The sequence below is a fragment of the Rhamphochromis longiceps genome, linkage group LG12 (assembly GCF_057381845.1).
Source record: "Rhamphochromis longiceps isolate RC_006_pf linkage group LG12, R_longiceps_female_GT1.1, whole genome shotgun sequence".
NCBI lineage: Eukaryota > Metazoa > Chordata > Actinopteri > Cichliformes > Cichlidae > Rhamphochromis > Rhamphochromis longiceps.
The window spans coordinates 39,745,880-39,762,124 of record NC_140568.1 but is presented as its reverse complement, the minus strand read 5'-3'; the positions used below and the strand labels follow the sequence as shown (position 1 = coordinate 39,762,124).

The 16,245-nt window shown below is 40.0% G+C and overlaps 1 protein-coding gene across 14 annotated transcripts in view; it reads left to right on the top strand.

The window, feature by feature from the left end:
• Positions 1-16,245, top strand: part of camk2b1 (calcium/calmodulin-dependent protein kinase (CaM kinase) II beta 1) — a 79,636-nt gene that overhangs the window by 26,522 nt on the left and 36,869 nt on the right. For 13 of the 14 annotated variants that reach the window (XM_085426314.1, XM_085426306.1, XM_085426313.1 and 10 more), the window contains exons 7-12: positions 8,625-8,727; positions 9,140-9,223; positions 9,390-9,484; positions 11,671-11,793; positions 12,001-12,084; positions 14,297-14,339. In XM_085426314.1, the coding sequence (XP_085282440.1) occupies positions 8,625-8,727; positions 9,140-9,223; positions 9,390-9,484; positions 11,671-11,793; positions 12,001-12,084; positions 14,297-14,339 (532 nt within the window). Of the gene's footprint in view, positions 1-5,471; positions 5,545-8,624; positions 8,728-9,139; positions 9,224-9,389; positions 9,485-11,670; positions 11,794-12,000; positions 12,085-14,296; positions 14,340-16,245 lie in introns of all 14 variants that reach the window. The other variant, XM_085426315.1, reaches the window with a different exon arrangement.

Genomic DNA, 16,245 nt, shown 5'->3' with positions numbered 1-16,245 from the left:
ATCTCAGGTAATAGATATCAGTGCAGTATACTATGATATTTAGTCTAACAAGACATACATCGCTGTAGAATGAAACACTGAATTCATTGTATTTTAAAATGAGGATTTATGGTTATGCATCCGTGTCCATTTGCATAGTTCTCAGGCTATGCTGAGAGAAGGATTATGGGAATTCAAGAGTGTAAAGGCTCTGGAGACAGACTTGTATGGTCCTTCAGTAAGCCAACAGTGTGCCAAAGGTGTGCAATTCACTGCGTGGGTTGAATGGTGATTATTTGAAAATCTAAAGGAGGAATACTGAAGAGCTGACAAAGGCACGGTATGAACAAGAATAGTCCCATTACACTGCCTCTAAGTGGCTGTGAAAAATCTACAACTTGTAGATGTTGATCTATGAATCTCTGCAGGAAAAGACCAACAATCAGTGCAACAGTGCAGTGAGATCTCCACACGGTTGAGTCTACCTGTGGATATAAAAACAAAAAGGAAGAAAAGATGTTGTTTTCTTTGCTCTTTCCCTTGGACACCTGTTAGAGTCGCTGTCAAACATTGCCTTTTTGGGGGAGAGTTAGAGATTAGACTTTAAAAATGTAAACACTGCAACATTGAATGTTGGTGTTAAATGATAATATGTTAAGGAATTTATTAGCATTGCTGATGTTAAGGTAGTAGTGGCAATGGCAATGTGTATTGCTGCCTATAGACTGGAGCATTTAGGGTATCTGATTGCTGTTTTGAGCTCATGTTTCTCAGGTTTAGACAACAGTACAATACTGCACCTTTAATTCAAGGCACAGAAGCAAAAATAATTCTGACCAGCTTATAATTCATCAAACGCCTGCTTGAAAATGTACAATTTAAACCACAAGTGAAACATTGTTTTTGTTGTCACGTACTGTCATAGTAATGTTTTCTATCTAGAACCACAACACAAAAAAACAGGCACAAATTATTCCTGTCCTGTGGTGCATCTGCTGCTGTGATCTGTCGACCTAATTATTCACTTCCTCTTTGAAGAATATTGTAAATTGGACTAACTTGTTAGTTTGCAGCAGAACTACAAGCAAATGTGGCTTGTTAGAGCAGATTGTATTGCTTATCCACAAAGTGTACAGAAAGCCATATGTGTTGTCTTACAGTTAAACAAAGTTTGGCTGTGTTTGTTTCTGAATCCAGGATAATACTATATGCAAAAACTCCAACTTTATATTGATGTTAAATACAAATGCGCACACATATATTCTGTTTGATGCACAAGGATGGCTTGACGAAAGAAGACCTGTTCTCAATTCCAAGTTGTAACATACTAACACTTGCTCAGGACCTGTAGGTATCATATAGCATGCTGGTTACTCGCGTACAGTCATTTTACAAAGTGCAGGGCAGTGCTATTGAGCCAGTAGTCTGTAGTGCTCTGCTTCTGTTGTCACTGCGAGTAACATAAAAACAAAAGAAATGCAAATGGGAGAAGTTTGCTTTAAAACACGTACTTAACACTATGAAAGGGTGTATTTTTACCCAGTAAAATACCCAATAAACACTTGTGATTTGTACCATCTGGCACACCACCTACCTCTCAAAGCGAACTTTTGTAGTTTTCATTGTTGCTTCACTCTAAAAATGACGCTAAAGGGGTTTCCCTTGTAGTAGGAGTCTGTATATGATGTTTCAATGACCTGAAATAAATGCTGCAGAATGCCTGCAAAAATTGGGCATGACTTGCATGACATGACCACTCCTAACAATACCCAATTCAGGAGTGCTTGGGTTCATGTGGTTTTGCTTACTGGACGCTCAAACACACATACAGACAAGTAAGAGAGCTCAACAGCTGACAAAAGTGTTGGAGGAAGCTTGAAATGTGCATATGCACACAGTCTCTCATTTTGAATTGCTTACATACCAACATATTTATCCATGAACATGAATACAAAAGAGCACAGACACATTTCATGGAGAGAAGTTGTTTTAGCCTTGACCGCACGTTTACAGCCACATGCTGGTGTGACCTGCCTAGTATTTATTCACTGGGAGACCTTTAGAAACAAGACACAGGATTCTAATTTATAGCCCTGAACTTTACAGTCTTGCCAGTCCATCGCTCTCTCTTTCTCTCTCTGTTTCTGTCTCTCCCTGTCTCTTATTTCTCTCATGTTATAATATTTCACAGACTGGCCCGACTCGTGCTTTATTGCACTCTATGGCTGTAATTCAGCCTTCGAGGTTTAACATGACTGCAGTATCAAAACATCTCCCTCATTACAGCTCAGTTTCTGATAGTTGAAATCTTCAGCTGCTGCTATACTGATTTTTTTTTTTCTTTCATTGTTTATTTGCAAGAACTTACTGAAAATTTAATTTGCCTACCTGTGCAAGTACGCTTTCACACTGTTGCACTGTTTACAGCATCTGGGATTGAATAAAACATCAGATAGCATTTTAAAAAATACTTGACTTGGTTCCGACTTCTCTTACACATATCCGGTTTCCAGGATTTTAACCGTATAAATAATGGAGACTTAAAGGCTGCACGCAAGAAATAATCCATCCGGCTGTGGTTACTAAAGGAGTTTGTGTAACGGAAAATCCCACAAACACGATAATGATGATGCTTGTGGTCTTCAGTTCAGTTTTTTTTTTAATGCAACTAACTTCAAAATAAATGCCATCTGTAAGCTATTTTTTAAATGTTTGGTACATCTCGCACCAGTCAAAATTAATTCTTGAGGATGACCTTGAGAGTAGTGGAGAGAAAAATCCAGGATGTGTGACAAATTATTTGTTGATTAATTGCCAAGCCATTAGAACATACTGTCCTCAAACTAACGAAATAAAAAATGTTTAGAAAGAAAAATGAGGCCAGCTAATTTCTGTCTGACTTTTCAACAAACATCATTTCTTAACCCTTGGCAAGTAAATTCCCTTTGTGAAGCTTTGAGCTTCTCTGTGCTGAGAAATTAATAATTCATGCTTTTTCCGACTTTTGAATGCTTTGAAATATAGGAAAGGTATTTTCTTCTCATAATGTATTTATTACTCTGTATTATCGACAAGGATCAAGTGGGTTTTTTTTCCAATGAAGGGAGTTCATTTTCACCTTCTGACTGGCTGCGCAGTGGTAAAAAAAAGGTGCAAAAGCATTTTCATAGTCGCTTTAACGATGCCACAGAAAATATGCTTTAGTTTCATTTCCCAAGTATTAGTGGTGAGAACAAGTGAGCCCAACTTTTCAATATTTCCACTGCCTTCACACTGAAAACAAGCCTGGTTTCAAATGTAAGCAGCTGCTTAGCAGGACGTGACACAGGTGAGGTGGTGAAATATAACTCAGGGTTAAATGAATCAGTGACGTTGAAATGCCATACTGCTTTGGAAAGATATCTCTGTCTTACTTGTTTTTCTTTTTTCTCATTTTGCAAGAACTGTCAGACAATAGAAATGAAACTTTCTTATTAGAAAATAATCCCCCCGCTAGTTTTAATGCTTTTCAATAATGACTCAATTTTTTTCATTTTGAATGAGAAATCAGGGTTGTTAGTAGAGACAAAAGCCCTTTCCCTTTGCACCCTCAAATACTGGTAACTGAATCTAGTAGATGTTGCATTACATTTCTAATAATACCATTTATTTTTTTTTTATAATAGTAAACCTGGAATTTTGTTTCTCTCCTCAAAAGAATTTCTGTTTAAAAATAAATAAACAAATGAAAGGTGGAAAAACGTTGTCAGTGCACAGGAAGCATATATGCACGGTCACAGCAAAACATTTCCAACAGTACATTTGTGAGTGTGTATTACTGCGGCTCTGCATTAATTCACACCTCACCCTGCTGAGGAATATCATCTAATTTCTGCATACACTCACACCTCGATCGCCCCTCAGCGTCCCTTGTACAGTTTTTGGCTTTATTTTTAGTGTCTGGAGGCTTGCTGACACCAGAATGACTACTCTTGTCAGCATAGGCCAGCTAGACTGGCAGTAGACATGGCATTGATCCCAGACACATCTTGTTATTAATTGCACAATGACTCACTCCTTCCCTTACCTCCTTCATCAACGCTTTCTGTAGCCCCCCTTGGCCAGCCATTTCCTCACACCCCTCTTTCATCACTCAAAGCCTGCTGGCTAGTTCATGGAGGGAGGTGGGGTATTGAGAATCCGCCCTTAGCCAACAGTAAATGTGTTTCTTAGATTGGGTTGTCATCTACCAAGAATAGACCACCTAAGACAAAGATCATAGGCTGTATCCATTGGTTATTTGCAGATTAAACTGACTCAAAGGAGTCTTCTGTTGCATACCTCTGACCTTGCAGTCCACAGAGTCAAACTCATGGCTACAGCCAGCCCCCAAAAACTTCACTAATGAAGGTCAATGATGACGTCTGATATGCTGGAAGGTGTTTGTTTCACAGCCACAGTCGCCACCTAAAACTTAGGTCACCTTTTAAGTGAGAAGCTCACCAGAGATGAGCAAGCCTGAGCAATCCATTTTTTAGTCTTGCAGTCTAAGAAATTAATGTTATAGTAGGTATTATGCCGGGTTCAGCCTATATGATATCAGCCTAGTTATGGCCACAGCACAGGGGCGTCAGTTTGGGTAAAGCGTGAAAAGGGTTGATTATTCAGCAAGACCTGACTGATAGTCAGTCAGTCATTTTGTCTTGTGTAGTGTGTCATAATGGACAAAAAACATTCTTGCATCTGGACACTAGGTTGGTATATGTGTTATGATTGGACATGATGTGATCATGTGACCAGCAACATGTAATTTAAGAAGCTGTTATTGTCTGATGAAGAGCAGGAGTGGTAGATATCATCAGACATTAAAAAAGACTAAATTGGAGTCTTGCAGCATGCATGCTGTTTTTATGGACACTTCAAGATGTCCACTTTTAACTTCTGTGATGTTGACCAAAAGTAGCACAGAGAGATCCACCAGCCATTAAACCATTTATTTATTTTTTCCCAGCTGTGTGTAGCTACACCTGTAAACATCACAAAATGAAAGAGGAAGTGGAATAATGCCAGCTGGCCACTATCACATACACTGTGGCAGTGGTTGCCATTGTCGGTTTACATTCTTTGCTTGGAAATAGCCAGCTCCTCCTTCCTGATGACATCATGCGCAATTTGTAAGAGAGCCAGCATGATCGATAGTGGAGCAGTCTACGGTGTCTCTCGGTCAAACAGATGCAAGACTTTATGACTCTATAATCACCTCAAACAATCACAAATATTGTGTAGTCTGAGCTCGGCATCACATTTGGATCCAGTGGAAATTTGCAAAACTGAACCCTGATTGGCCAGTAAAAGGTCAAAGCAACAGAAGAGCCCTTGCTACCTCTTTTCTAACCCTCTTACCTTCCATAACACCCCCACTCCTCACCTCACACCCTACTCCCTTGGCCTGTGCACGCGAGTGAAGCGCTGCTGAGACTAACATGAGCCCCCTCCTTGGTGTTTGCATGCAGTCATTGCATCCAGCAGATCCTGGAGGCGGTGCTTCACTGCCATCAAATGGGCGTGGTGCACCGGGACCTGAAGGTGAGTAATTAGGATCACCTTGCTGTCCCTTGAGAGTTATATATTCGTGTCGGGGGGGTTGTGGGTGTGTTATTTGTCTGGTCTGGTTTGTCTGATTTATTATTGACAGACTGTCTGTATTATTTGTTGATGTAATGTCGCTTGCAAAGCCTCCTGCCTTCTGATCTAACTGTAAAACATATAGTATTTACTCAGATTTAGGTAAAAGCTTTTGCCCCCAGTCAGCGCTCCAACAGCCCCTTTAGGCTTTGTGGTGATGACTGAGGGACTGTTAAATGCTTTTTCCAGCTTTTGTCTGGCTCTCTTCTGTCGTACGCAGCCTCCAGCTCTCTGCAGTCACCTTCTTGTTGTATAAACATGACTTTCCCTGGTGTAAGAGGATTTTAGACATGCACGCAGGTCACTCCACCTGACCTGCACCTTCTCTCTCTGTAACCTTTTTGGAGCAGGAATTTGTCATTTACACAGCTGTCCCATTTTTATCGATGGATCCATCTAAGTTCTACCAAGAGGATACTTAATCTGATCTCTGGTTCATTTACCAGATAGAGATGGATGTGAACTATTGATTATCAGGCACCCTGTGAGGTTTAGATTGACTTAAACGTGACAGCTCATTTTTTGTAAAGGCCCGATAATTAACTTGTAGTGTTCTGAAGTTTGCCTGTGTTAGCTGACTGCCAGCTAGTTCAGTCCATTTTAGAGCTGGAAACAGTTAATGCATTTTCACATTGTTCTCACTGCTCTCAGGGATTTTTTTTCTTTTCTCAAGATGCCTTTTAGTTTTCCAAAGCAACACCTTAAATATAAACCATGTGTGAATAAGCATCAGAATAGAAACAAGTCTTTTACCTGTTTGTGTTTTGCATTTGCATGCCTTTATGTTGCATCTTGTTTTACGTGATGCACCTCTGCTGTCCAGTAGACCTTTATGCAAATGTCAGGCATTCCAGTAAAGGCGTGTTGTGTTTATCAGAACTGTTGTGGCTCATGTCTTTATTTAGCTGACACACCTATCTGGTTTCACACCCGAGCGTTGGAGAGTGTTTCATGCAGTAGGTCATAGTGTGATGGCTGAGGACAGTCTGAGTCACAAGAACCCTCAAATTGGGAAAATGGGATACAGAAAATGTCGGCAACACACTGTGCACTTTCACGTGTGTGCCCCAAAAACCCATATCTATGTACAGACTGTAAAGCAGATGCTATATAGTGTTTTTGACATCTCAGAAATTAAATGTGTACTGATCCCAAGGCTATATGTCTATGTTGCTGGAAACCTCAGCAACAAAAGTAATGAAGGTAACAGGTCTTATAAGATGCATTAATTAAACTGTATCAAACTTAATTACTTGGGTATATAAGACATAACCTTGTTATTTTACTCTTGGATGACTGTTTTTTATGCTGCTAGTTTTTAAACCATCTATAAGATAAGGGTTTGCGTGTCTAGTGCAAAAAAAATCTGTACATATTAATCTCTTTAAGCATTTATGTCACTGTAAAATGAAATGGGAGCAATTTTCCTTCCACACCAGAGCAACATATTTGAAATGGTGTGCTTTCTTATTAGAGGTCTACATCCGTGCTGCTTTATCTAATGGCAGGAATGCCACAGCATCTCCAGATTCTCTACAGGCAAAGAAATAAAAGGGAGAAGAGAAAGCCTGGAATCATACCATTTAAAACACCCACTCATGACCTGCTCTTCAATACAGATTTTTCTGTCAGCTGTATTCTGTCCTTTTCTGCCCTCCTCAACCAAACCAGTTGCTAGTCATCTGTGTGCTGAGCTGTGTGTAGATGTCCAAGTGTATGTGTGCGCTGAAGAGATGGAAAAGGAAGCTGTGCCTCTGCCAAATGCTGATGGTGATTGCTGCTGTTATGTCTGAACGTTTGGCCTGCTTGTTTTGCATCACATTTATGCACCTTTTTGATGGAAGCGGATGCTTCATCGTGAATTCCGCCCACATCCGTTTTCACGGATTATCTTAGTGCTGCAGTGTTGGCAAGTTCTAACTCCCCATTTACAAAAGAGTAAAGCCTAACGAAGTGGTAGAGCCGGGAGAATGTGATGACACAAGGTAGGCTCAGAGCCTTCGGATTACTGCTTCACTCACTCAGTCGCTCTCTTTTACTTATGGCCTCAAAGACTGTGAAAGAACACTTTCAACAATCTGTGCTTCAAATACACAGTATGCCTCTAAACATATTAGGAGAGGGAACAGATAGAGGAAGGCAGAGGATGTGAAAACGCATGCTGCTGCATTGCAGGGGAGTCAGTGACAGAAATGCAGTCTAAATATATTGTCCTCATTCTCATAAAGTTTAGATTAGTGTTGCTGTCTACTATTTAAGGAAACAACTACAGCGACTAATTGGACGAGCAGAGTAACTTAACAGGTGGAGTTAAACGAACAGAGGGAAGGACTTAACTGTTTCTGTCTCAGATTCAGTGTACAGGTTGGTGCGCAAAGCCTAGTATTATCAAGCCTCTGGTTATCGGCTGAAATAACACAGTATGTCTATGGACGTCAATGGAAAAGTTACTGTATTTCCCACCAGAGTGCTTTATTTGACATTCAAGATTGTCAGTTGCTTTTACGTAGGCACTGATTAAGTGAGATTGAGAGAGATGTAGTGAGTGAAAGTGAAAAAGAACAGGGACCAGTGGGGATTGCAGCCCATTATTAGAGCCCTCCTCTGACAGAGAATAATGAGGCTGACTGTATTATCTGGGCCACAGAGATGGAGACTACAGGGCCACAGCTCATCACATGAGCCTGGGACTAAAAAACACTGAAAACCAACAGAGTCGCTACAGAAATGCGGACTAACCTTTATTGTATAATTTCCATGCATGTTGTTGAAATAACATCTGTTTCTGTGTGTGCGTGTGTGTGTGGGCGTGCACGCACTGGAAAAAAGTGAGAAACTGTCCAAACTTTTGCATGCATGCTTAGCTATGTGCCTGCAACTCTTTCTCCCTACTAGGACAGTTTATTTGTTTTGTACCCAATCCTCCATTTCAAAGTCTTAATGCCAATGTTGTTGTTTTTTTGTCCTCTTTCCCTCTTCAGCCAGAGAACCTGCTCCTGGCAAGCAAGTGTAAGAATGCTGCAGTGAAACTGGCCGACTTTGGCCTCGCCATTGAGGTGCAGGGGGATCAGCAGGCCTGGTTCGGTGGGTACAGTCACATCTGCATTTTAACCCATAAGCTATTGATGGGCTCACAGTGACCGCAGTGATAGAAACGTAGACTGGTAATGAAAGATAAATTTAGCTTCCAGTTCTGAAAAAGCCACTGAACAGAGGCATTTGCACAAGTCAGTCTGGCAATATCAAGATTAGTAGTGCTGATACACCCGTACTGATCAGTGAGTGTGTCTGTGGCATTTCTCAAGGAAGAGATTAGCCAGTGCTTCACAATCAACTCATCTTAAATCCTCAAGATTTCAGTCCTGTTTGGACCAATAGGTCATATCTTACTGAAGATTATGTTGCTTCCTATATAAGCTGATCCACAGATAGCACCAACACAGTCTATTGCCTTGAGCATGTCAATCAATTGTTTGGGGGGGGGTTTTTTCTGCAGGATTTGCTGGCACACCGGGGTATCTGTCCCCTGAGGTTTTGAGGAAGGAGGCATATGGCAAACCTGTGGACATCTGGGCCTGTGGTGAGTTGTTCAGAGAAATATACACAAGGCACATATGGTATTTCCTAGATGATAAAAACTGAGAAACAAACTGTCTGAAATCCAGTTTCTAACAAAATGTGCATTTTGTGTGTTTGTGTGTGTGTCTGTGTACTTGTTTGTCCATGTGTTTTTGTGTGTGTCTCAGGGGTGATCCTCTACATCCTGCTGGTGGGCTACCCTCCTTTCTGGGACGAGGACCAGCACAAGCTGTACCAGCAGATCAAGGCTGGGGCTTATGATGTGAGTCTCCTCTCCCGCTCTCTCATTTCTCCCTTCCTGCTGTAATGCCCTCCCCTCCCCTCCCACTGCCCTCTTTCCTTTTTGGCTGCTATTACATAACTCAGTCACCTCATTCATATTTCAGGGGGTGCAAGGGAATGAGCCTCACCTTAGAACACATGGCATGGAGATCAGATTGAGCTCCATGTCAGACAGAGATAGTGAGAGAGAGAGAGAGAGTCTTCCTGAGTCTGGCAGTGATTCTGGGCTCATAGGACACAGTGTTTATGCCTAAACACAACGGGACCTGATGGGTTGAGAATTTCTTAACAAATTGCTTGGGGCTGTGTTGGACTGGCCTTTTGGTATCGTTAAACAACACATCCGCAGGGAGCCTGAGTGGCTGTAATGTTGGATGGACATCTACTGGCAACATCCTGAGGTCATGTGTGGTCAGGGAGCTGGGTTGTTTGTTAGTCCCTCTGTGTTTCTCTGCTCTGCAGATTTCCAACAAAGACATGTAAGCTATAAGTAAAGCTGCTATTTTAACACATCGGGGTGTGTTACATACAAAGTTGCATTTCAGAATTGTAATATATTCTAGATGCACTGCAAGGAGGGTAAGCCACAGAAGTTTCATTGCTGAACAGTCTGGATGTTCACAGTGCTGTGTTGAAGTATTTTAGTGGAAGGTTGACTGGAACAGAAAAGTTTGGATAGGAAAAGGTGCACAAGGATGACCGTAGCCTTGAGGATTTTCACGTAAAGTCAATTCCTCGAAAAAAGAGCTACAGCGGTCACATTTCTTATATCAAGTCTCTTCTGAACCAGAAGTATCTTACCTGGGTTAAAGAGAAGAAGAACCGGGCTGTTGCTCAGTCGTCTAAAGTCCTAATTTCAGATAAAAGTAAATTTTGCATTTTGTTTGAAAATCTTCCATCTGCTGACAAGCTTCATGGAGATGCTGGTTTTCTTATTCAGCAGGACCTGGCACCCCCCCTCAGTCCCAAAAGTATTAACATGACCAAGTTGTTACTGTGTTCAACTGGCCAGCCAACTGGTCTGACCTGAACCCCACAGAGAATCTCTGAAGATGAGGGGAAGGCTGCGATCAAAGCAGCCTTAGTAGTGCCACAGCCTGATTGCTTACATGCCTCGCCGCTTTTATTTATGGTAAAGGAGCTTGAACAAAGTCTTGAGTATATCAGTTAACTAATTAAATTGGACATTTTTGATTTTTTTTTTTTATCTTAATGAAATGTTTACTGGTGTTTACTGTGCTTTATTTTTTTTATCTATTTTTATTTATTTACTTTTATTTACTTTTACTTATTTGTTTGTTTTACTGGTTTTCTGTTATTCACGACCTATAAACTGTAACCATCAGAATGGAAACAAAGAAGGGTTGAAATATTTCACTTTTTTATTGAGTGTCGTATTTATGGAAATGAGGTTTTTTTTTATTTAATAATGAAGAAACTGCACTTTTTCAGTATATTCAAATTTTTGAGCTACACATCTAAGCAGTACAGCAAACACACGTTCACTCTGTCAAACGAGAGAACGAACGTTGGTTCATCTACATGCATTAAATTTTGTAGTCACACTGTAAAAAAGCATGCCTGAAAATTAGAAGATTTGTACATGGTACAGGTGAAATACTTACAGAGACATAACATCAAAGAAAATAACTACATAAAGTCATGATAAAAGGCCAAGGCATAGTTAGATTTGCTATTTAAAATCTACTGACTGCAGCATAGATTTAGGAAGGATGTAAGATTGCCATAAACAGCTGGAAATGAGAAGGTAGTCAGAACCACTAAATGTTTAAAGAAGATGAGCCTGAGCTGAGGAGAGCAGCAGAAAGACAGCTTAGAACAGAGCAGGCATCAGTAACGGCACTTATTAAGACAGAAAGGGGAAGAAAAGAAGAAGCTGGGGTAGAGGTGGGTTGCAAAGCAGCCTACAGTGCTAAGGATATGGTAACTTAGAGAGCCAATTGGATAAATAGAGATAAACACAGATATGTGTTAATTTTCAGATGGTGATTATGAAGGATAATTTTGCTCCCCTTATGTGAGGTGTTTAGATGAAGATAGGCAGCAGGTGTAATATGAAAATATGTTTTAATCCATTTAAAGACTATCTAAGGACATTCTATATCCTCTCTGTGAATGTGAGATTTATGTTTTCTCTGCCTCTAGTTCCCATCCCCAGAGTGGGACACAGTCACCCCAGAGGCCAAAAACCTGATCAACCAGATGCTGACGATCAACCCAGCCAAGAGGATCACTGCTCAAGAGGCCCTCAAGCACCCATGGGTCTGCGTAAGTGTCCTCTGCTTGATAGACAAGCTGACAAAAGTTATTTGTACACATCTGGAGTACACTACTGGGTGCCTTAAATGTAAATCTAAAGAAGGCAGACAATGTTCTTTTTATCTTTTTCTTCTCCCTAAATATAATTCTGTATTTGTCACCCTCTTCCTCTACCCACCCCACTCCTCTTCTTCCGTCTCTTCTTCCTTTTCTCAGCAACGATCCACAGTGGCATCTATGATGCACAGACAGGAGACCGTGGAGTGCCTGAAGAAATTCAATGCCAGGAGGAAACTCAAGGTCTGTTCGCATACTCACCCTATTACACTTCTTCCCCTTCTGCTCTAATAAGCTCTCAGTCCTTCTGCTGCTGTCCTCACTCACTTTTATTACCCCATTACTTTAGGGTTCACCAAAGTGATTCAAGAAAACATAAGTGGGTTTAATTGGCCTGCAGTATAAAATATAGCATTTGCTTCATCTATATGATATTTACATATGCAAAGTCATTTCAAATTTAGATTCAGTGTTATGCATGGTTTCCCTTTTACACTGATTTATTGCTTAGATTTTGTGTGGACGTAACAGCTTAGCCATTGGAGCATGACACTGTTACCCTGCTGCTTTTGGCCACTCTTGGCATGGCTTAAATACCAGCACATGGCAAGCTGAAGTGCAGGTGGCTGCAGGCAAATGTTGCACCATTCAACTAACATGCCAACAGCGTCAAACAATCGTCTCAGGCTTTTCACATTTAAAGTCAAGTGGCAAGGTTAGATGTTTTGCTACATAGTGAACAGAAACTGCAAAACACAACAAAAAATATAAGAAAATCAAAGCATGCACAGTATGAAAAGAGGACAAAATGTACAGACAATCAATCTGTGATTTAGTGCATTTAAATAAAAACGAACACAATAACAAATTTTAATTGAATAAATCCAATTCCAGGTTTATGCTAAAATTTAGCATACTATGATTAACTTATGGTCTTCTGGATACTTCCTAAAGCAGGGACATGTTTTATGTGTTAGTGGTCAATAGAAAAAATCTACAATAACCTTTCTGCACACTTAATTTTTGCCATCTCAAGTCAAACCAATCTACTGTTTTTAGCTTTTAGAAACTCTAGTCCATGACAGGAGGCCAATTGCAAAGAGTTGATATCCAGATTTAACAAGTCCACACAGGAAATAAGAAGGGAGGCCCAAAGCTGATGCATTTCAAGCTGAGAGAGTGGGTTTTAAATTGTGTGTCGAGCCAAAATTCAAAATTGACTTCTTTTTAGTGTGCATTGTCTGGTGAGGGGCTAAAAAACTGAGAGTGAGAGAGTGGAGAGCATCAAGAGGAGGGCTGTTTATTTTCAAGCTTTTTTGTGTGTACTTTGTTTTTTAAGTCTTTTTTTTCTAGATTTTACTCTAGTGTAGCTTTAATTTTTTGTAATATGTTGCATAAAATCATTTAGAGATGCAAAAATCTCCTAGACATTTACTGCCTGTTCTTTTCTCTTTAATTCTGAATTTGAGCTGGATGTTTCAGATGTGGACTTCATATCTATTTCTGACCTTTTAGACATTTGTTACTGCCACTCTATTCGCTCTGATTACAGGGAGCGAGAGATGTGTCATGTGTTATCTATTCTGATATTAGGCATATCATCATCCCATCGTCTGTTTGAAATTCCAAACCATTTTTGAAAAGTTTTCGCCTCCAGTTTGAGATGATTTCTCCAGAGAAAAAAAAGTGCTAAGACGAGCTGCTTTCCTCATTGTTCTTTGTTTTTTCTCTCTTCTGTTTTTTTGCTTGTCCTTTGTCTCCTGTCTTTGTATCTCACACATTTTTGTTTGACTAGGACAATACTGCAGAACATTTTCGTGTGCCAGGCTATTATACGGACTCACTTTGCAGTCATGCTGCATTTTATCAAGTAGTTTTTTTGCTGTTGATTTTCATAGCCTGGCCTTGTTGTCAGCGCTTTAGATGTGAGTAGGTCTGAGTGGGTTACATGTGCAGCTTGGTATTCTTTGTTATTGTGGAGGAAAGTTTTTTTTTTTTCTCTCTCTATAATTTGAATCTTAATTTGGGGTTATATCTTTATTGGTGATGAATTACTGTGTGTATTTTACACTCCACATTTAAGAAATCATTTATAAATCAAACACAAATAGTGGCCTCTTTCAATTGACTTTTACCCCTCAGCTGTAAAAGACTAATGGGGTATTATTGTCACCCTGCTGGGCGGGTGGTGTAGACACCTAATTTTGAGAGACAGGAGGCTGAGGGGTAGCACTGAAAGCTTCCAGTGTGACTTTCACCTGCTGCAAATCAGGATTGTTCCAAATGAAGACAGTTTTATTGATTCAAGCGGCAAATATAACACTTTAATCACCTGAATGTTGGTTAAATGATGGCTGTGACCAATCAATTGCTAGCAGAAGAGGGGAAAAATGGGTTTTAATTTCCATAAAAATACCAAAATCATTAAGTTTATGTCCTTTTGTTTTCTTCTCAGGGGGCCATTCTTACTACCATGCTGGTTTCTCGAAATTTCTCCGGTAAGTGCTTCTTGAATCCTCCATTTTTGTAAACCTACCATTCATATCTGTGAACCAACACCTGCCGGTATTAAAATTACTCCACCTAAGAACTTGACTTATCCTGTGTATTCACTATTGATCTCTGGTGCCTTCCACCACACATCTTTTCAGCCACAAACAAATTACTGTGTTTCCCACAGAATTACATTCTGTCTGTGAAAATATAGCCAGAGGATGGGGTGGGGGATCTGGTTAGGGTATGTAAGAAAAAGTAGGCTGTCCTAAAGTCTCTGTTTCAGATGCAAAGCTATTGTAGTAGAGCCTAGGAAGAAAATTGATTGGCAAAAAAAAACCCCTGTAAATTATGCTCTATATACAGTTTGTGACAATTAAATAAAGGACCGATAATTGGCTCGGTCTCCAGTAAATCACTCATTAAGTAGACTAACTCCACCTTAAACTGTATTTGGCGAGCGTAGCTGTAGTTTTGCTCTGCAGCACTGATGAACTGCAATGTAGTGGCACGTGAACTACTCTACTCACTTTGGGTTCTGGTTAGAGTGACCCTACATTAACAGCAGATCCCTGGAGTGGATATATGTCGGTGGAGTTGGAGTGTGTGTGGAGAAAAACCTCTGAAGAGGTAGCTTAACAATATCAAGGGCTGTCACATCAGTGACCTGGTCAGCCTGCCGGTATGGAAATATGAGACAGGCTAAAGCCATTAGTATCTGGTTAGCAATGACAAAACTTTTAAACTGTGAAAGGAAGTGTGAAAAGATTGTCCACTAGTAAATTGGCAGCTGGTGTCATTCTCCCGGACAGGTGAAAAAGAAAACACATTGCTAGTTGTTATTTTATGTCAGTGCAGCCCACTCGAGTAAGGTATTTCTGTGGGAAACTCAGTTTTTATTTCTTACAGTGAGAAAAGCAAAGCAGGTAAAATGAGGCTTTTGATGTTTAAAAAAATGGTGGCATGCACCTGGTAAGCACAGGTAAATGTAAATATTTAATGACAGACTCATTTGTCTCTTTTTCAAGAGTTATATTTTACATAAAGATTAAAGAGCATGCTTTCAGATTCACATTTCCATTTCATTTCGATGCAGCTTCAGTGTTTCCCTTGGTTTTCTTGTGTATGTAGCTGTTAACATGTAATGCAGGATGTTTTTATGAAAAGAGCTGTTTTTATGTGATATTTTTCCAATAATTTCACATTTTAAAACCACATTTAGTCTAATAACAACAGCTGCACATTGTTTCTTCGCTGCTCTCACGTCCCGATGTCCTGAGAATATTTTCACACTCTGTAAATATGAGGTACAACACCTAAGACCATTTCAACCTGACATTACATTAACATTTAATGACAGTTTTTCAGCTACAGGAAGTGAATCACCCACAGCAGAATCTTAAAGTACAGCAACAATAGTTGGAAAATGATTCAGTCATTCTGTGTGTGTCTTTTGCACCACGCTGAACTGGAACAACAAAATGTGGGGAAACACTGAATTGATCCGCAAGCTGTTGATGTCTGTGTACTTGTCTTTGTATTTGTTTATATCTCTGTAATAATAACTTTATTGAAGTTTTACATGATCTTGAATCTGTGCTTTAATTCAAGCAACATGGTGTACTTTAGCACTCCCTCTTCCCCTCCCAAACTTTGGGAAATTAATTTTTCAAACTGAGAATTTTTTTTTTTACCTACGATGTATTAAATGCAGTAGATGGTTAAATAGGAACTTACTAGGTTGATTTTTATTGGCACTGTTGTGGTCTATGAAACGGGAGCTCATCTACTGTACAATGACAAAATATTTTGTCATTTACTGTGTATGAACGTTCTAGTGCTTTAATGCATTCAGGGTAATCGCTTTGGAAGAATTATACCCACGGAGTCTTCATTCTTGTACAAATGTGT